The 13,770-nt window shown below is 37.7% G+C and overlaps 1 protein-coding gene across 8 annotated transcripts in view; it reads left to right on the top strand.

Annotated features, from left to right (window-relative positions):
- Positions 1-13,770, top strand: part of NOTCH2 (notch receptor 2) — a 195,036-nt gene that overhangs the window by 68,558 nt on the left and 112,708 nt on the right. For 7 of the 8 annotated variants that reach the window (XR_004385424.1, XM_032881302.1, XM_032881303.1 and 4 more), the window contains one exon: positions 1,986-2,067. Coding sequence is in view for 7 of the 8 variants with exons in the window: in XM_032881302.1 (XP_032737193.1) it covers positions 1,986-2,067 (82 nt within the window). In the remaining variant the exon portion in view is untranslated. Of the gene's footprint in view, positions 1-1,985; positions 2,068-13,770 lie in introns of those variants that run through there. The other variant, XM_032881300.1, reaches the window with a different exon arrangement.

Here is a 13,770-nt window from a genome sequence, read left to right on the forward strand (position 1 = left end):
GTGATGTTCCATGAGGAGGTCACCTAACCTCATTGGCCCTCACTTTCTAGTAAATGGGTCTAACAATACCTATCCTGCCCATCTGAGAAGAAAAATGTCAGATAGTGGGAAACAGTGTATCACTGTAGTTAGGACCACAGACTTCCCAGGTTCCAGACTCACTAAGGTTCAAATTCTGGCTCTTTTGGCAGTAGCAGGTCACTTCACCTTTTTGTGGAACACATTTAATGAAATTAACTGCTTCACAGTGTTGTAGGGAACATTGAATTAGTTAGTCTATGTGAAGTGCATAAAATAGTATCTGGGATTGAGTAAGTGCAATGTCTTAGCTGCTGTGGTTATTACTATTTTAAAAATATTATTTTAAGAGATGAGATTTCTATAAACATGTTCTCAAATGCTTCTATCACTTGGTAACGGTACTGGGCAAATAGAGGGTTCTTATGCAGTAATTTTTTTTTTTTTTAAAGGAAATCCCTTTATTTTTTAAAAGATTTTATTTATTTATTTGAGAGTGAGTGAGAGAGCACACGCACATGTTCATGAAAGGGAGCATAAGCAGGGGGAGGAGCAGGAGAGGAAGAAGCAGACTTTCCACTGAGCAGGGAGCTGGATGTGGGACTTGATCCCAGGTCCCTGGGATCATGACCTGAGCCGTAGGCAGATGCTTAACTGACTGAGCCACCCAGGCACCCATCTTATGCAGTAAATGTTAATGGAGGAGTTGTTCTAGCATCCAGTTTGTGCCTGGGCCCCCCTGTGAAAACAAGCTGATTTTGATACCCTAGAATGTCAGGCCTAGAGCCTGTGATATTGAGCAGTTTATTCATAGAGTGGTATGGCTAGAGAAAACTCAAAGGTAGAAACTTCTCAGTTTTGCTTTCAGGTATTTGTATACAAACTGTCTAGCAGATGGACATCTTAAGATCTTACAGGAAAAAGTTAATTGACTTTAATGTTGGTTTTTGTTGTTTGACTAGGTTTCTTTCTGTCTTGCCTTTCCAACTATTATTAGGATTCTTGATATGAATTTTGATGATGAAAATTCTAACTCTAAAAGCTAAATAATCAAGTTACCTAGCAAGTGAGGGGTAGACTTTAGGAGCCTTTCTCCTCTTGTGGCCAAAATCAATGAAAATTTCTACTGTTGCTATTTATTTCTGAGTAGCCTGTTTTTGGGAGGGATTGTGGTAGTGAGGTACCTTGTAAGAGGACTGGAGTTTAAGAATTTGAGAGTTATTGTTTTGTCTGCGTATATAAAATTAACTTTTTATTTTCTTTACTTTGACCCCCCTACCTACAATATGTATTTGTGGTCTACTCCCCCATCTTTGTGTGAGTCCCTTAAGGCTAGAGATTATATTGTATTCATTTCTTACATATTCCATTTCCTCTTTTCCTCTGGATACTAATGTTGTGCCTAGTATATTCTAGGCTCTCAATTACAGTTTGTTCAATGAATGTTGTTGATGTTTCTGAATAGCTATTAAAGTGGCCTGTTCTGAAACCTCACTTGAAGGCTTATGTAATTCATTAGTATTGTGGTGACCTAGTATTTACCCAAGTCTTCCTAAATATTCATTGATGAATCCTTACATTGCTTATCTGAAGTATTCAAATTTCAAGACGCTTGTGCACGTCATGGATGTTAAGAGCTTTACTTTTCTTTAGTATCATTGGGAGATAGGGATGCAACAGCTGGGAAGATAGAGGCACAGAGAATTAAGAGCATCATTCAATACTGTAAAGTAGTTATTGTAGGCAGAGACTCCTAGGATGAACTTCCATGCTTCTATGGCCCCAGGAGCCAAAGGACAAATACAAAACAAAAGAAACAAACAAAAAACCTGATGAAAGCTCTAAAGGGAGACACAGATCAGGTTGGATATGGGAATGAATATTGACCTGGATTGGGTAACATTTCTTTGCTGTCTGAGGGTTATGATTAGGACTTATTTCTAATGTGCATTTGTTTTTATTTTTAGCATTGCAGTGTCGGGATGGCTATGAGCCCTGTGTAAATGAAGGAGTGTGTATTACCTACCACAATGGCACAGGATATTGCAAGTAAGTTTTTCTCTCTCTCTTTTTTTTTCTTTCCTTTTTATATATTTTATTTTTCCTCAGTATAACCCTGGACAAGATTTGGTTCTACTAATTCTATTTTCAGTACTCTGTGAAATGTTACTGGTTCTCTTACTTTTCTGATGTAGTCTTTGTGGAGGATGAGGATGGAATGATGTAGATGTCAGATAAATGGTTAACAAGAACTTCTTCCTATCTTATCACTATCTTTTTCATTATGAAAAAGACTTTTCAGTGAGTGGCTAGTTAATGTATATTGAATACATTGTTAGGATCACTCCTCAACATGTTAGTTATGATCTTGTTTTTAAGTCAAACCACAATAGATACTAACTTTAATTCTGCCTAGTGTAAGCGAGTATTACAACATGAAACTATTTTTCTGGTGTAAAAAAGTCCAGCTCCTAAAAAGAGACCGTTAGAAAGATGTATATGCACCAGTAGGGATGGGATGGGGAGCAGGTACTGTGGTGAAGGTCATTTTATGGACTCACAAGAATAAGGGTATGGAACAGGACCAGGTAGTAGAGGCTGGTTCTCAAGAGCAGTTTTTCTTTTTCTCCCACACCTTGTTTAGCTATACTTTTTGTTTCTTTGAGGAGGCCTGTGAGATTATCTCATAAATAGCTCCTCTTTGTGTCCTACAGACTGTATTTTTTTTCCTTCTGGCTCTGGCTCAATTGAAATTTTATTTTTTTAGAGATTTCATTTCTTTGTCAGATGGAGAGTGCCAGTGCACAAGCAGAGAGAGCAGCAAGTAGAGGGAGAAGCAGTCTCCCTGTTGAGCAGAGAGCCCAATGCAGGACTGGATCCCAGGACGCTGAGATCATGACCTGAGACAAATCCAGACACTTAACCGACTGAGCCACTCAGCCGTCCTTCAGTTGAAAATTTTTGACAGGAACATGTATTGTATTTAGATCATGTGAAATAAGATTGATAATGTAACTTTTCTTTAACACTTGCATGGGGTACACTTGTCCACTGTTTCAGTAGCAATACTTGCTTGATAAGCATTTTAAATGAGTTTATCCAACATGTTTTAATTTCTTTTCTGGGTATTTAATTGAATAACATAAATATAATATGACATTGGTTCCAGTCAAGTCCATTTTGACACCAAGATCTAAGTTCCCTTTCTTTTTTTTTTTTTAAAGATTTGTTTATTTATTTGTGAGAGCGGGGGCGGGGAGAGAGAGTGTATGAGTGCGCACTAGCAGGGGGAGCAGCAGGCAGATGGAGAAACAGATTCCCCACTGAGCAGGACCCTGAGATCATGACCTGACCTGAAGGCAGATGCTTAACTGACTGAGCCACCCAGGCATCCCAGGATCTAAGTTCCTTAATGCCATTGGTGAGGATTTTTATAAGTGAAGGAAGATGCTCTTGAGCAGAGTGACAATATTTTAAACTATGATGACAGTAAAGTTGTTTTTTTAATTTAAGATTTTATTTATTTATCTGAGAGAGAGAATGAGAGAGCATGAGCAGAGGGAGCAGCAGGCAGAGGCAAAGGGAGAAGCAGGAGCAGGGAGCAGCAGGAGCAGGGAGCTTGGCACGGGGACACGGGGGAGGCAATGGACACAGGGGACACAATGTGGGACTCGATCCCAGGACTCTGAGCCACCCAGGCACTCCAGATGACGGTAAAGTTTAACCGTACGTTGCTTGCATTGGAATAAAGGTAATACTGGGAATGAAATTTTTTTTTTAATTTTTTAACTGATAATGAGCTGCTCACATAGTTTTTCTAGCTGGAAAACAAAAAACAAAAATGTGATGTAGTCTTCTTTCAGAATGGTAATACAGTTGGAGATAATAAAGGGGAGGAACTTTTATATTAATGCCTTAGAACTTGCTACCAAAATCTTCAGTCCCTTTTTGGCACCCAGTGTCATAGTTACTTGTTTTATTCTGCTATCCAGCTCTCTTGTGGTAGTTAACCCATTAAATTATGATCATTTGTGGATGTATTTGTTTCTCCTACTGGATTTCGAGGTCCTTGTCCTATATATTTTTGTATATAGGACATGATGATACGTAGCTTGAGCTTAACAATGTGTTTCTTGAACCAAAAGGTGCTCAATAGAGTTCATCATTCATATGTTCTTTTAATCTGTGTCTTAAATAAGAAGATACTTGGGACGCCTGGGTGGCTCAGTTGGTTAAGCAGCTGCCTTCGGCTCGGGTCATGATCCCAGCGTCCTGGGATCGAGTCCCACATCGGGCTCCTTGCTCGGCGGGGAGCCTGCTTCTCCCTCTGCCTCTGCCTGCCATTCTGTCTGCCTCTGCTCGCTCGCTCTCCCTCTCTCTCTGACAAATAAAATCTTAAAAAAAAAAAAAAAAAAAAGAAGATACTGTCCTCTCCTCTGAGAATTTTATTTGCTTCACACAGCCTTTAGTATGGTGGTACTATATGGAGAGGTACTTTAGTTCTATCTGAACATAATTCAATGTGGTGACTTATGTAGGGGAATTTCAAATAGGTTCTAAGTGTTGGCCTATGTATTTGTGGTCTGCTGTAGGAAGAGAGACTAGTCTCTGAGCATTTTACCAGGAGAGGACACTAAGGGTCACTTTTGGGCGAAAGGAGTTTTGTGGGCCATTAGTCTCAAATTCTCCAAAGTGAGAGAGACAGAGTTACCCCTGGTCTCTGGAAGAAGCACTGCTAGGGAACAGGGAACACACTTTATGGTTAACAAAAATGGAGCTGCCCAAAATCTGTCTGTGGATGCTTGTTATTGTTGATGGGATAGGTTGCTTATGGGTATAGTTCTGGGTGAGTCCCTCAGATGTCCTCCAGCCCTGTGTGAGGGAAACAAGCCCCTGAGAAGGAAGAGTAAGGAAAAAAAAAAAAAAGGGCCAGACTGTCCTTTTGGGAGACCAATATGAGCAATAAAACTTGTAAAAAGAGAATATTTCTCTACATTGGTAAAAGCAACATTAGTGTCAACATAAAGTGGATACAGGAAAAGCACGAATAATATCAAGGAGGCTAACTCAGTCATCCTGACAATGCCATAGGATATTGAGCAAAATTTTAAGCAAAAATAACATCTACTTAGCAGAACTTTCAGTGTATCTTCACCAACTTTGCTTTTTTCCTTAGGGAAAGAAGGTAACCCAGCTTGTTCAGTAAATATTATTTTTATATATTTTTATATTATTTTAATGGTAAATGGATATTAGAACATAAGTTCTATAAAAATTACATTAGACATGCAGGGCATATGATTATCTTTTTGTTCATGAGATTGCTTAGTGGATTAGGAAAAGAAAGTTGAAGCCAAATTCTTTTTTACAGGGGGTGGGAAGGCAGGAATTAATGGAAAATGTTTTAGAGTAGAAGGTATCTGACTATCTGTTTAAAGAGCATAATGCTACTGATTTAGCTAAAATATAATAGTTGTTTATAGAAATTATAGAAATCCTTGATAAGATCACATTGACAGATGAGGATAAGTACTTTAAAGGGTTAGTTTTGTATATAGCTCAGCTGTTTTTTCTAACTGTTAGGAGCCTAAGTATTCTATCAGTCTGTGATTAGATTAGGATGCCAGACAAGGAGAACCTGTATAATCTTGCATAAAACTCAGTTATTGCTCCTAAATAGTTGTTGTCGGATCTTAATAAAGCCCTCTCACTACAGAGAGATAAGACATTTTATTGCCTCCCTTGTCCTTCTGGGAGGTGTAAATATATAATTAAGTTTGGCTGTCATTAATCACTTTCAAGTTGTTTGTCTCAGGCTTTCAAAGATAAACCATTCCATATCCCGATTTGATTGAAAATCATGGGTAACTCAAGTTGACTAGAATGTTGGGAGAGGGTAAATTTTTGATTTGTAAAGTTCACAATATATGCATTTTTAAGGACATATTTATCATAATTATGTGAAGTCCTATCTGTCAGTTCTTACCATCTGGGTTGTCTTTGGGTATGTTTGTATTAACAGCTCTTTATGTTGACTCTGGGTATAGTTTCCCTTTACTTCTCATTTATGGTAGTTTTTGTTATTTACTGGACATTGTGAGTGATGCATTTTAGTGTTTACCTTCTGCTAAAGAACGGTGAGTTTTGTTCTAACAGGCCGTTACATCTCTGGAAGATCACCTTGATCCTATGAAGGCTTGATTTTAGGCTTTTCTCTGGCAGGTCTGTTTTGCCTTTAATCTGACAGTATTTAAGTCTTAGTCCTGGGATGTGGTCCTTACTCCCAAGGTATGACCCCTTGGGGGATCAGTGGGAATTGTGAGGTGCTTGTCAAGCCCCGTGTTCCCCAAACCCTTCTAATTTAGTAGGACTTGAATTCAAACTTCTAACTCCCCAGAACCATGCTCAGTTTTTCAGCCTTCCACTTCCAACTCTTGCTTTCCTTTGGGTTCCTAAATACCTTGTTCATGCACAGCCAGGAATCATTTAAGGATTTTAGTGGAGTCATATACATATTTTAGAGCTACCTGCTCTGTGGCTCTGTTTTTTCCAGGGGGATTTCTCCTCCTCCAAATTCTAGCTGCTTTGACAGTTCCAGATACTTTGACTCCTCAGCTCAGTAAGACTCCCATTTTCTGCTTGTATTCTGTTCCTCAGTGCTGCATGGACCAAGGACTACCTTCAGGGAAAAAACTATGTAAATGTACATTTCATATGGTTTGGTTTTCTTTTTTGAGGCTTATATCCCAGTTTCTGCCTGGTTTGATTACTCTTTGGTACCGTTAATCTTTGTCCACAGTGTCTAATTATTGTAAGCAAGAAAGTTGATCTAATTACTCTGCCATTATTTTTAATGATAAAAGTTATCATTATAAAGGACTCTTTCAAAAAATTCTACATGCTGCTTAGGTAACTAGCACAGTGTTTATTGAACACTGGAAAGTCACCATGAGTTACTTAGGTTCCTATGAATGGGTGATTGCGTTTGAGAATCTATTTTTTGCCAAAGTATCTAAATAGAAACTACGTTTTAAAGTAATCACTATCAAAATAAATTATTTTTACTTTACATTATCAGAGTAAACAAAGTAAATCATTATAAATATAAAATGTTATAAAGTATAACTTTGTTTCACAATTAACCTAAAATTTGTCTACTAACGGTAAAAAATAGTAAACATTAACAACTAAACTTTCCTTGCCAGGATTAGGAGTAATAATGGTGGTCCAGGCCTCCTAAAGCCTTTCAAGAAAACTAGAGCTATTGCCTTCTTTGTCCTCTCAGTATGTTTCTATATAGTCAGGAGAGAATAGAGACACTTGGAATCTTCCAGAGCTTAGAATAGAGGAGGCTCTATCAATATATGTGTTGTTGTGGTGCTCTCCTAGAAAGGCATTTTCAAAAGTCATGGCTGACTCAGCATCTTCCTTTTTACTCACCTTGTTAGTGCATTCAGTGCTGTTCGGGAAAATATCAGATCACAGAGGTACATTGGGAAAAATGTCAGCTGTTGAATCACTTTCTCTTTCTTCTGTGCTGAAACTGGTTCCCCCAAGAAGAGTCCTTTGAGTAGCGTGCCCTATTCAGCAGAACATCGTATATAGAGTTTTTCTGGGAGATGCTAGCAGAAGCCTGGCCACTTTCCCATAGTTCTTTTATCTTTACCATAAAATGAAGAATACTGTCTTTTGCTCACTAAATAGCTTTCACAGAGTAATCTTTTTTTTTAATGTGATACTTAAGAAGCTATTAATTCAGAAATTAATTTTATGCTCTTTATGTATACCACATATAACAGATAACTGAAGTCTGTGGTAGTAGTTGCAAATAATTGATAGTGTTATCACATTATTTCACACTCTGAGAAGTCATAAAATAATTATCGATTCATTCACTTGGACTTTTTTTTTTTTTAAGATTTTATTTATTTATTTGACAGAGAGGGAGAGATCATAAGTAGGCAGAGAGCCTGATGTGGGGCTTGATCCCAGTACTCTGGGATCATGACCTGAGCCGAAGGCAGAGGCTTAACCCACTGAGCCACCCAGGCGCCCCATCACCTGGACTTTTTAAAGAGGTTCAGAATGAGTCTTACTAGACTAATGCAAAGTGAATTGTGAAGTGACTGTAATGTAGAGCAGAAACTGTTGGTGACTGGTAGGGCTGGGACCAGGGTGAGGTGAGTGAGGCTTTTCATCTCAGGTGTAAAATTTTAGAGGGTGTCAGAGAACCCAGTTACCAAGGCATATACTATTTTTAAGAGTCTCATGCTCTTATCTACTGACTGAACTAGCCAGGCAGTTATAGTTTAGTGTAGTAGTTCAGAATATCAAAATTAATGCAAAAAAACTGTGATAAAAATATCCAAATTAAAATTTATCTAAAGATAAAGAGATCAGTATTACTGACTTTTCCTTTGCCTCAGACTTCAGTATGGTTTACTGTGGTACTGCTGTGTGGGCTAAGGCATCTGAAAGAGCCCTGCCTGGTAACATGAAGAGGATATAGGTTTTTATGCCAGGTGGACTAGAGTTTGAACCCTAATTCTTGTTAGCAATCAGACCTTTGGCAAGTTAAAGAATATTATGCTAGCTAGTGTTTATTGAGCACTTATTATATGCCAGGCTCTGTGCTTAATTAACCTTTTTATATATTCCTGTTTTACTGATGAGTATATATAGGAACTCAAAGAAGTTAAATAATTTTCCCAAAATCACATACTTTCATTTTTTTGAAGGTTTTTTTTTTCAAAGATTTTTTATTTATTTGTTTGACAGACAGAGACCACAAGTAGGCAGAGAGGCAGGCAGAGAGAGGAGAAAGCAGGCTTCCTGCTGAGCAGAGAGCCCTATGTGGGGCTCGATCCCATGACCCTGGGATCGGGACCTGAGCCAAAGGCAGAGACTTTAACCCACTGAGCCACCCAGGTGCCCCACATACTTTTATTTTATTTATTTATTTTTAAAGTTAACATACAGTGTTATATTCGCTTCAGGTGTACAGTATAGTGATGCAACACTTTCATATGTCAGTCACCCTGTACTCAACATGACAGGTACACTTCCCTATTATCTATTGAACCAATCTCCCCTCTGGTAACCATCAGACTGTTCTCTACAATTAAGAGTCTGTTTCTTTAAAACAAAAAAAAAAAGAAGAAGAAGTCTATTTCTTGATTTCTCTTTTTTCCTTTGCTCATTTGTTTTTTTCTTAAGTTCCACATATGAGTAAAATCAATATGGTATTTATCTTTCTCTGACTGACTCATTTCACTTCGCATTATCTTCTCTGGCTTCATCCAAGTCATTGCAAGTGGCAAAATTTCCTTCTTTCTTATAGCTGAATAATATTCCATTGTATGTAATACCACACCTTTATCCATTCATCAGTTGATGGGACACTTGGGCTGCTTCTATATCTTGGGTATTGTAATTAATGCTGTTATAAACATAGAGGTGCATGTATCCCTTTGAATTAGTGTTTTTGAATTCTTTGGGTAAATACCCAAGAGTGCGATTGCTGGATCATAAAGTAGTTCTATTTTTAACTTTTTGAGGAACCTCCATATTGTTTTCCACAGTGGCTGCACCAGTTTGCATTCCCACCGATAGTGCAAGAGGATTCCCTTTTCTCCACATTCTTATAACACCTGTTGTTTCTTGTGTTGATTTTAGCCATTCTGACAGGTGTGAGATAATGTCTCATAGTAGCTTTGATTTGCATTTTCCTGATGGTAGTGATAATGAGCATCTTTTCATGTGTCTGTTGGCCATCTGTATGTCTTCTTTGGAGAAATATCTTTTCATTTCTCTATATTTTAATGGATTATTTATTTTGGGGTGTTGAGTTTTTTTTTTTTGTTTTTTTTTTAGATTTTATTTATTTATTTGACAGAGAGCACAAGAGACAGAGCAGCAGGCAGAGGGAGAGGGAGAGGGAGAAGCAGGGTCTCTGCTGAGCAGTGAGGCTGACGCAGGGCTTGATTCCAGGACCCTGGGATCATGATCTGAACTGAAGGCAGCTGGCCAATCAACCGAGCCACCCAGGTGCCCCAGGTGTTGAGTTTTATAAGTTCTTTATGTATTTCGGATACTAAGCTTTTTGAATATGTCATTTGCAAACATCTTCTCCCATTTTGTAGCTTGCTTTTAGCTTTGTTGATTTTTTTTCTTCCGTGTACAGAAGATTTTTATTTGATACAAGTCCCAGTATTTATTTTTGCTTTTGTTTCTCTTGTCTTGGGAGACATATCTAGAAAAAATATGCATATGACTGATGTCCATTGTCACAGAGGTTACTCCCTGTGTTCTCTTCTAGGATTTTTATGGTTTCAAGTCTCACATTTAAATTTTTAGTACATTTTAAATTTACTTTTGAGTATGGTAAGAAAGTGGTCCAGTTTCTTTTGCATGTTGCTGTCCAGTTTTCCCAGGACGGTTTGTTGAAGAGACTATCTTTTTCCCATTGGATGTTCTTTTTTTTTGGTCAAAGATTAATTGACCATATAGTCATGGGTTCATTTCTGGGCTTTCTGTTCTCCCCCGTTGATCTATGTGTCTATTTTTGTGCCAGTACCATACTGTTTTGATTACTCAAATCAGTAATATAACTTTGTAATATAACTTGAAGTCTGAAATTGTGATGCCTCCAGTTTTGTTTTTCTTTTTTCTATTTTATTTTATTTTATTTGTGAGAGAGAACATAAGCAGGGAGAGGGGCAAAGTGAGAGGGAGAAGCAGATTCCCTGCTGAGCAGGGAGCCTGACATGGGCTCGATTCCAGGACTCCGAGATCATGAACTGAGCTGAAGGCAGATGCTTAACTCACTGAGCCACCCAGGCATGCCTTTGCTTCTCTTTTTCAAGATTGCTTTGGCTATACAGGGTCTTTTGTAGTTCTATAAAAGACTTGTTTTAGTTCTGTAAAAAACACTGCTGGTGTTTTGATAGGGATTGGATTAAATGTATAGCTTGCTTTGGGTAGTGTAGACATTTTAACAATATTTGTTTTTCTAATCCATGAGCATGGAATGGCTTTCCATTTCTTTGTGTCATCTTCAGTTTCTTAAATTAGTGTTTTACAGTTTTTAGAGTAGAGATCTTTCACTTCTTTGGTATGGTTTATTCCCAAGTATTTTATTATATTTGGTGCAATTGTAAATGGGATTGTTTTCTTAATTTCTCTTTCTGCTCATTATTGGTATTTGAAATACAACAGATTTCTATACATTGATTTAATATCCTGTGACTTTACTGAATTTGTTTATCAGTTCTAGCAGTTTTTTGGTGGAGTCTTTCAGGTTTTCTATATAGTATCATGTCATCTGCAGATAATGATAAGTTTTACTTCTTCCTTATTGATTTGGATGTTTTTTATTTCCTTATGTTGTCTGATTGCTGTGGCTAGGACTTCTAGTACTATGTTGAATAACAGTAGTGAGAGTTGACACCCTTGTCTTGTTCCTGACCTTAGAGGAAAGGTTCTCAGTTTTTCCCCTTTAAGGATGATGTCAGCTGTGGATTTTTCATATATGGCCTTTATTATATTGAGGTATGTTCCCTCTAAACCTACTTTGTGGAGGGTTTTTATCATGAATGGATGTTGTACTTTGTCAGGTGCTTTTTGTGCATCTATTGAAATGATCATATGGTTCTTACCCTTTCTCTTATTGATATGATGTATCACATTGATTGATTTGCAGATATTGACCCACCCTTGCAACCAAGGAAAAAAATCCCAGTTGGTTGTGGTAAATGATTTTTTTAATGTATTGTTAGATTCAGTTTCCTAGTATTTTATTGAGAATTTTTGCATCTGTGCTCATTAGGATTATTGGTCTAACATATCTTCTAAGTAGCTGACCTGACACACACTCTGGGAAAATGGGCTGTCAGTCTGAGTCTCAGTTTGCCTATCAGTAAAATGGGGCAAAATTACCTATTTCTTTTTATTATTTTTTTTTAAGTATTTATTTATTTATTTGTCAGGGAGAGAGCGAACAGGAGCGCAAGTAGGAGGAGAGGCAGGCAGAGGGAGTAGCAGGCTCCCTATCAAGCAGGGAGCCCAATGTGGGACTTGATCCCAGGTTTCTGGGATCATGATCTGAGCCTAAGGCAGACGCTTAACTGACTGAACCACCCAGGCTTTCCAAAAACTATCTGTTTTAAAATGGGTAATTCAAACATGACTTTCTGAAAAGGAAATATGGGACATTTAAAAGACTTGAAGTGACTCTTTAGGTCAGGGATGTGATTATAACTCTACATAGTTTCTGATTTTAAACAGAGACAGTATCATTAGGTAGACCTGGGCAGCTGACATAATATTTGAATATTGAACCTGCTTGTAGCTCTGTGAGTGTACCTGGGCCAGGCTTGGGTAATGCTGCATTTCTGAGAAGTGGCCTTTGATGTGAAAGCTCAGTGTAATTATTGCAGATGAAATATAAGAAGGCAATGAAGGTGGGGAGAGAGGATACTATCTATTAAAATGGTCTTTGGTAGAGAAAATTAAATGGAAAAACTTGAAACTTCTCAGGGGCGCCTGGGTGGCTCAGTGGGTTAAAGCCTCTGCCTTCGGCTCAGGTCATGATCCTAGGGCCTGGGATCGAGTCCCGCATTGGGCTCTCTGCTCCACAGGGAGCCTGCTTCCTCTCTCTCTCTGCCTGCCTCTCTGCCTACGTGTGATCTCTGTCTGTCAAATAAATAAATTAATTAATTAAAAAAAAAACTTGAAACTTCTCTCTTCTTTTTCCTAATGGAAAATGAACAAGTCCAGACAGATTTTATGCAGCTGTGAAATTGGACTGGTCAAATTCAACAACTTCAGATAAATTTTGCTGCCAGGTCAAAAGTCACACATTGTTAAACATAGTGCCTTACATTTGCATAGTGAGTTAACAGATGTACAGATATATGTCCCAGGAGGCTTTCCTTATTTAGGACACGAGATCTGGACACTTTAACAGTACCATTCCTAAGTGATTCTTATTAACCACTATGTGTTTGAAAAATCCTTTAACAAATACATTAGGTGTCCCTGAGGAGTTTTTTATAAAGTAAGTCTTGATTATCAGGTTCTTATAATATAGAACAATGGGATTCCTATACTCTTTTCAATTAATCTTTATTCTTCAGGTTTGAACTTTTATAAACTTAAGTGTTAGGTAAAGAAGTAGGAGAAGGTGATTCTTAGACTGCCTGTATCCTTTTGCCTGTCTTGGATAATTGCCAATAAGTTAAATCAAATAATTTTGGCCTACAAACCTGGCATGAATAGATGTGAGTTTAGCTAGGCTTCTTTCAACACAGTCCCCAAGTTAACCGTAATCCTCTGTAAAGTTTCTTTCTTATTGTTCCATTGTGGCATGTCAGCACCATTAATTTCATGTAGGAATTCTTTTCTCCCTTTTTTTCTTGTGACTAAGCAGGATGAGAAATATTTTTCTTTCAGGATCTGGAGTAGCTTAATTAAGTACTTCATTTTAAATTTTGACTGTCTGTCTTTCATCAAAGCTAGCAAGATTGAATACAGAGCAGTGGGGATATCAGAATGTGATAAAAATGTAATTATCTAAAAATTTCCAAATGCTTTCTTTTTCTTTAAGCTAACATAAATGTGTGGACGTTAAAGGAGATTTTCTTTTTTTTTTTTTTTTAAAGATTTATTTATTTATTTATTTGACAGACAGAGGTTACAAGTAGGCAGAGAGGTAGGCAGAGAGAGAGAGGAGGAAGCAGGCTCCCCGCTGAG

This window comes from Lontra canadensis, unplaced genomic scaffold, assembly GCF_010015895.1.
Source record: "Lontra canadensis isolate GAN:19392208 unplaced genomic scaffold, GSC_riverotter_1.0 scaffold75, whole genome shotgun sequence".
Classification (NCBI taxonomy): domain Eukaryota; kingdom Metazoa; phylum Chordata; class Mammalia; order Carnivora; family Mustelidae; genus Lontra; species Lontra canadensis.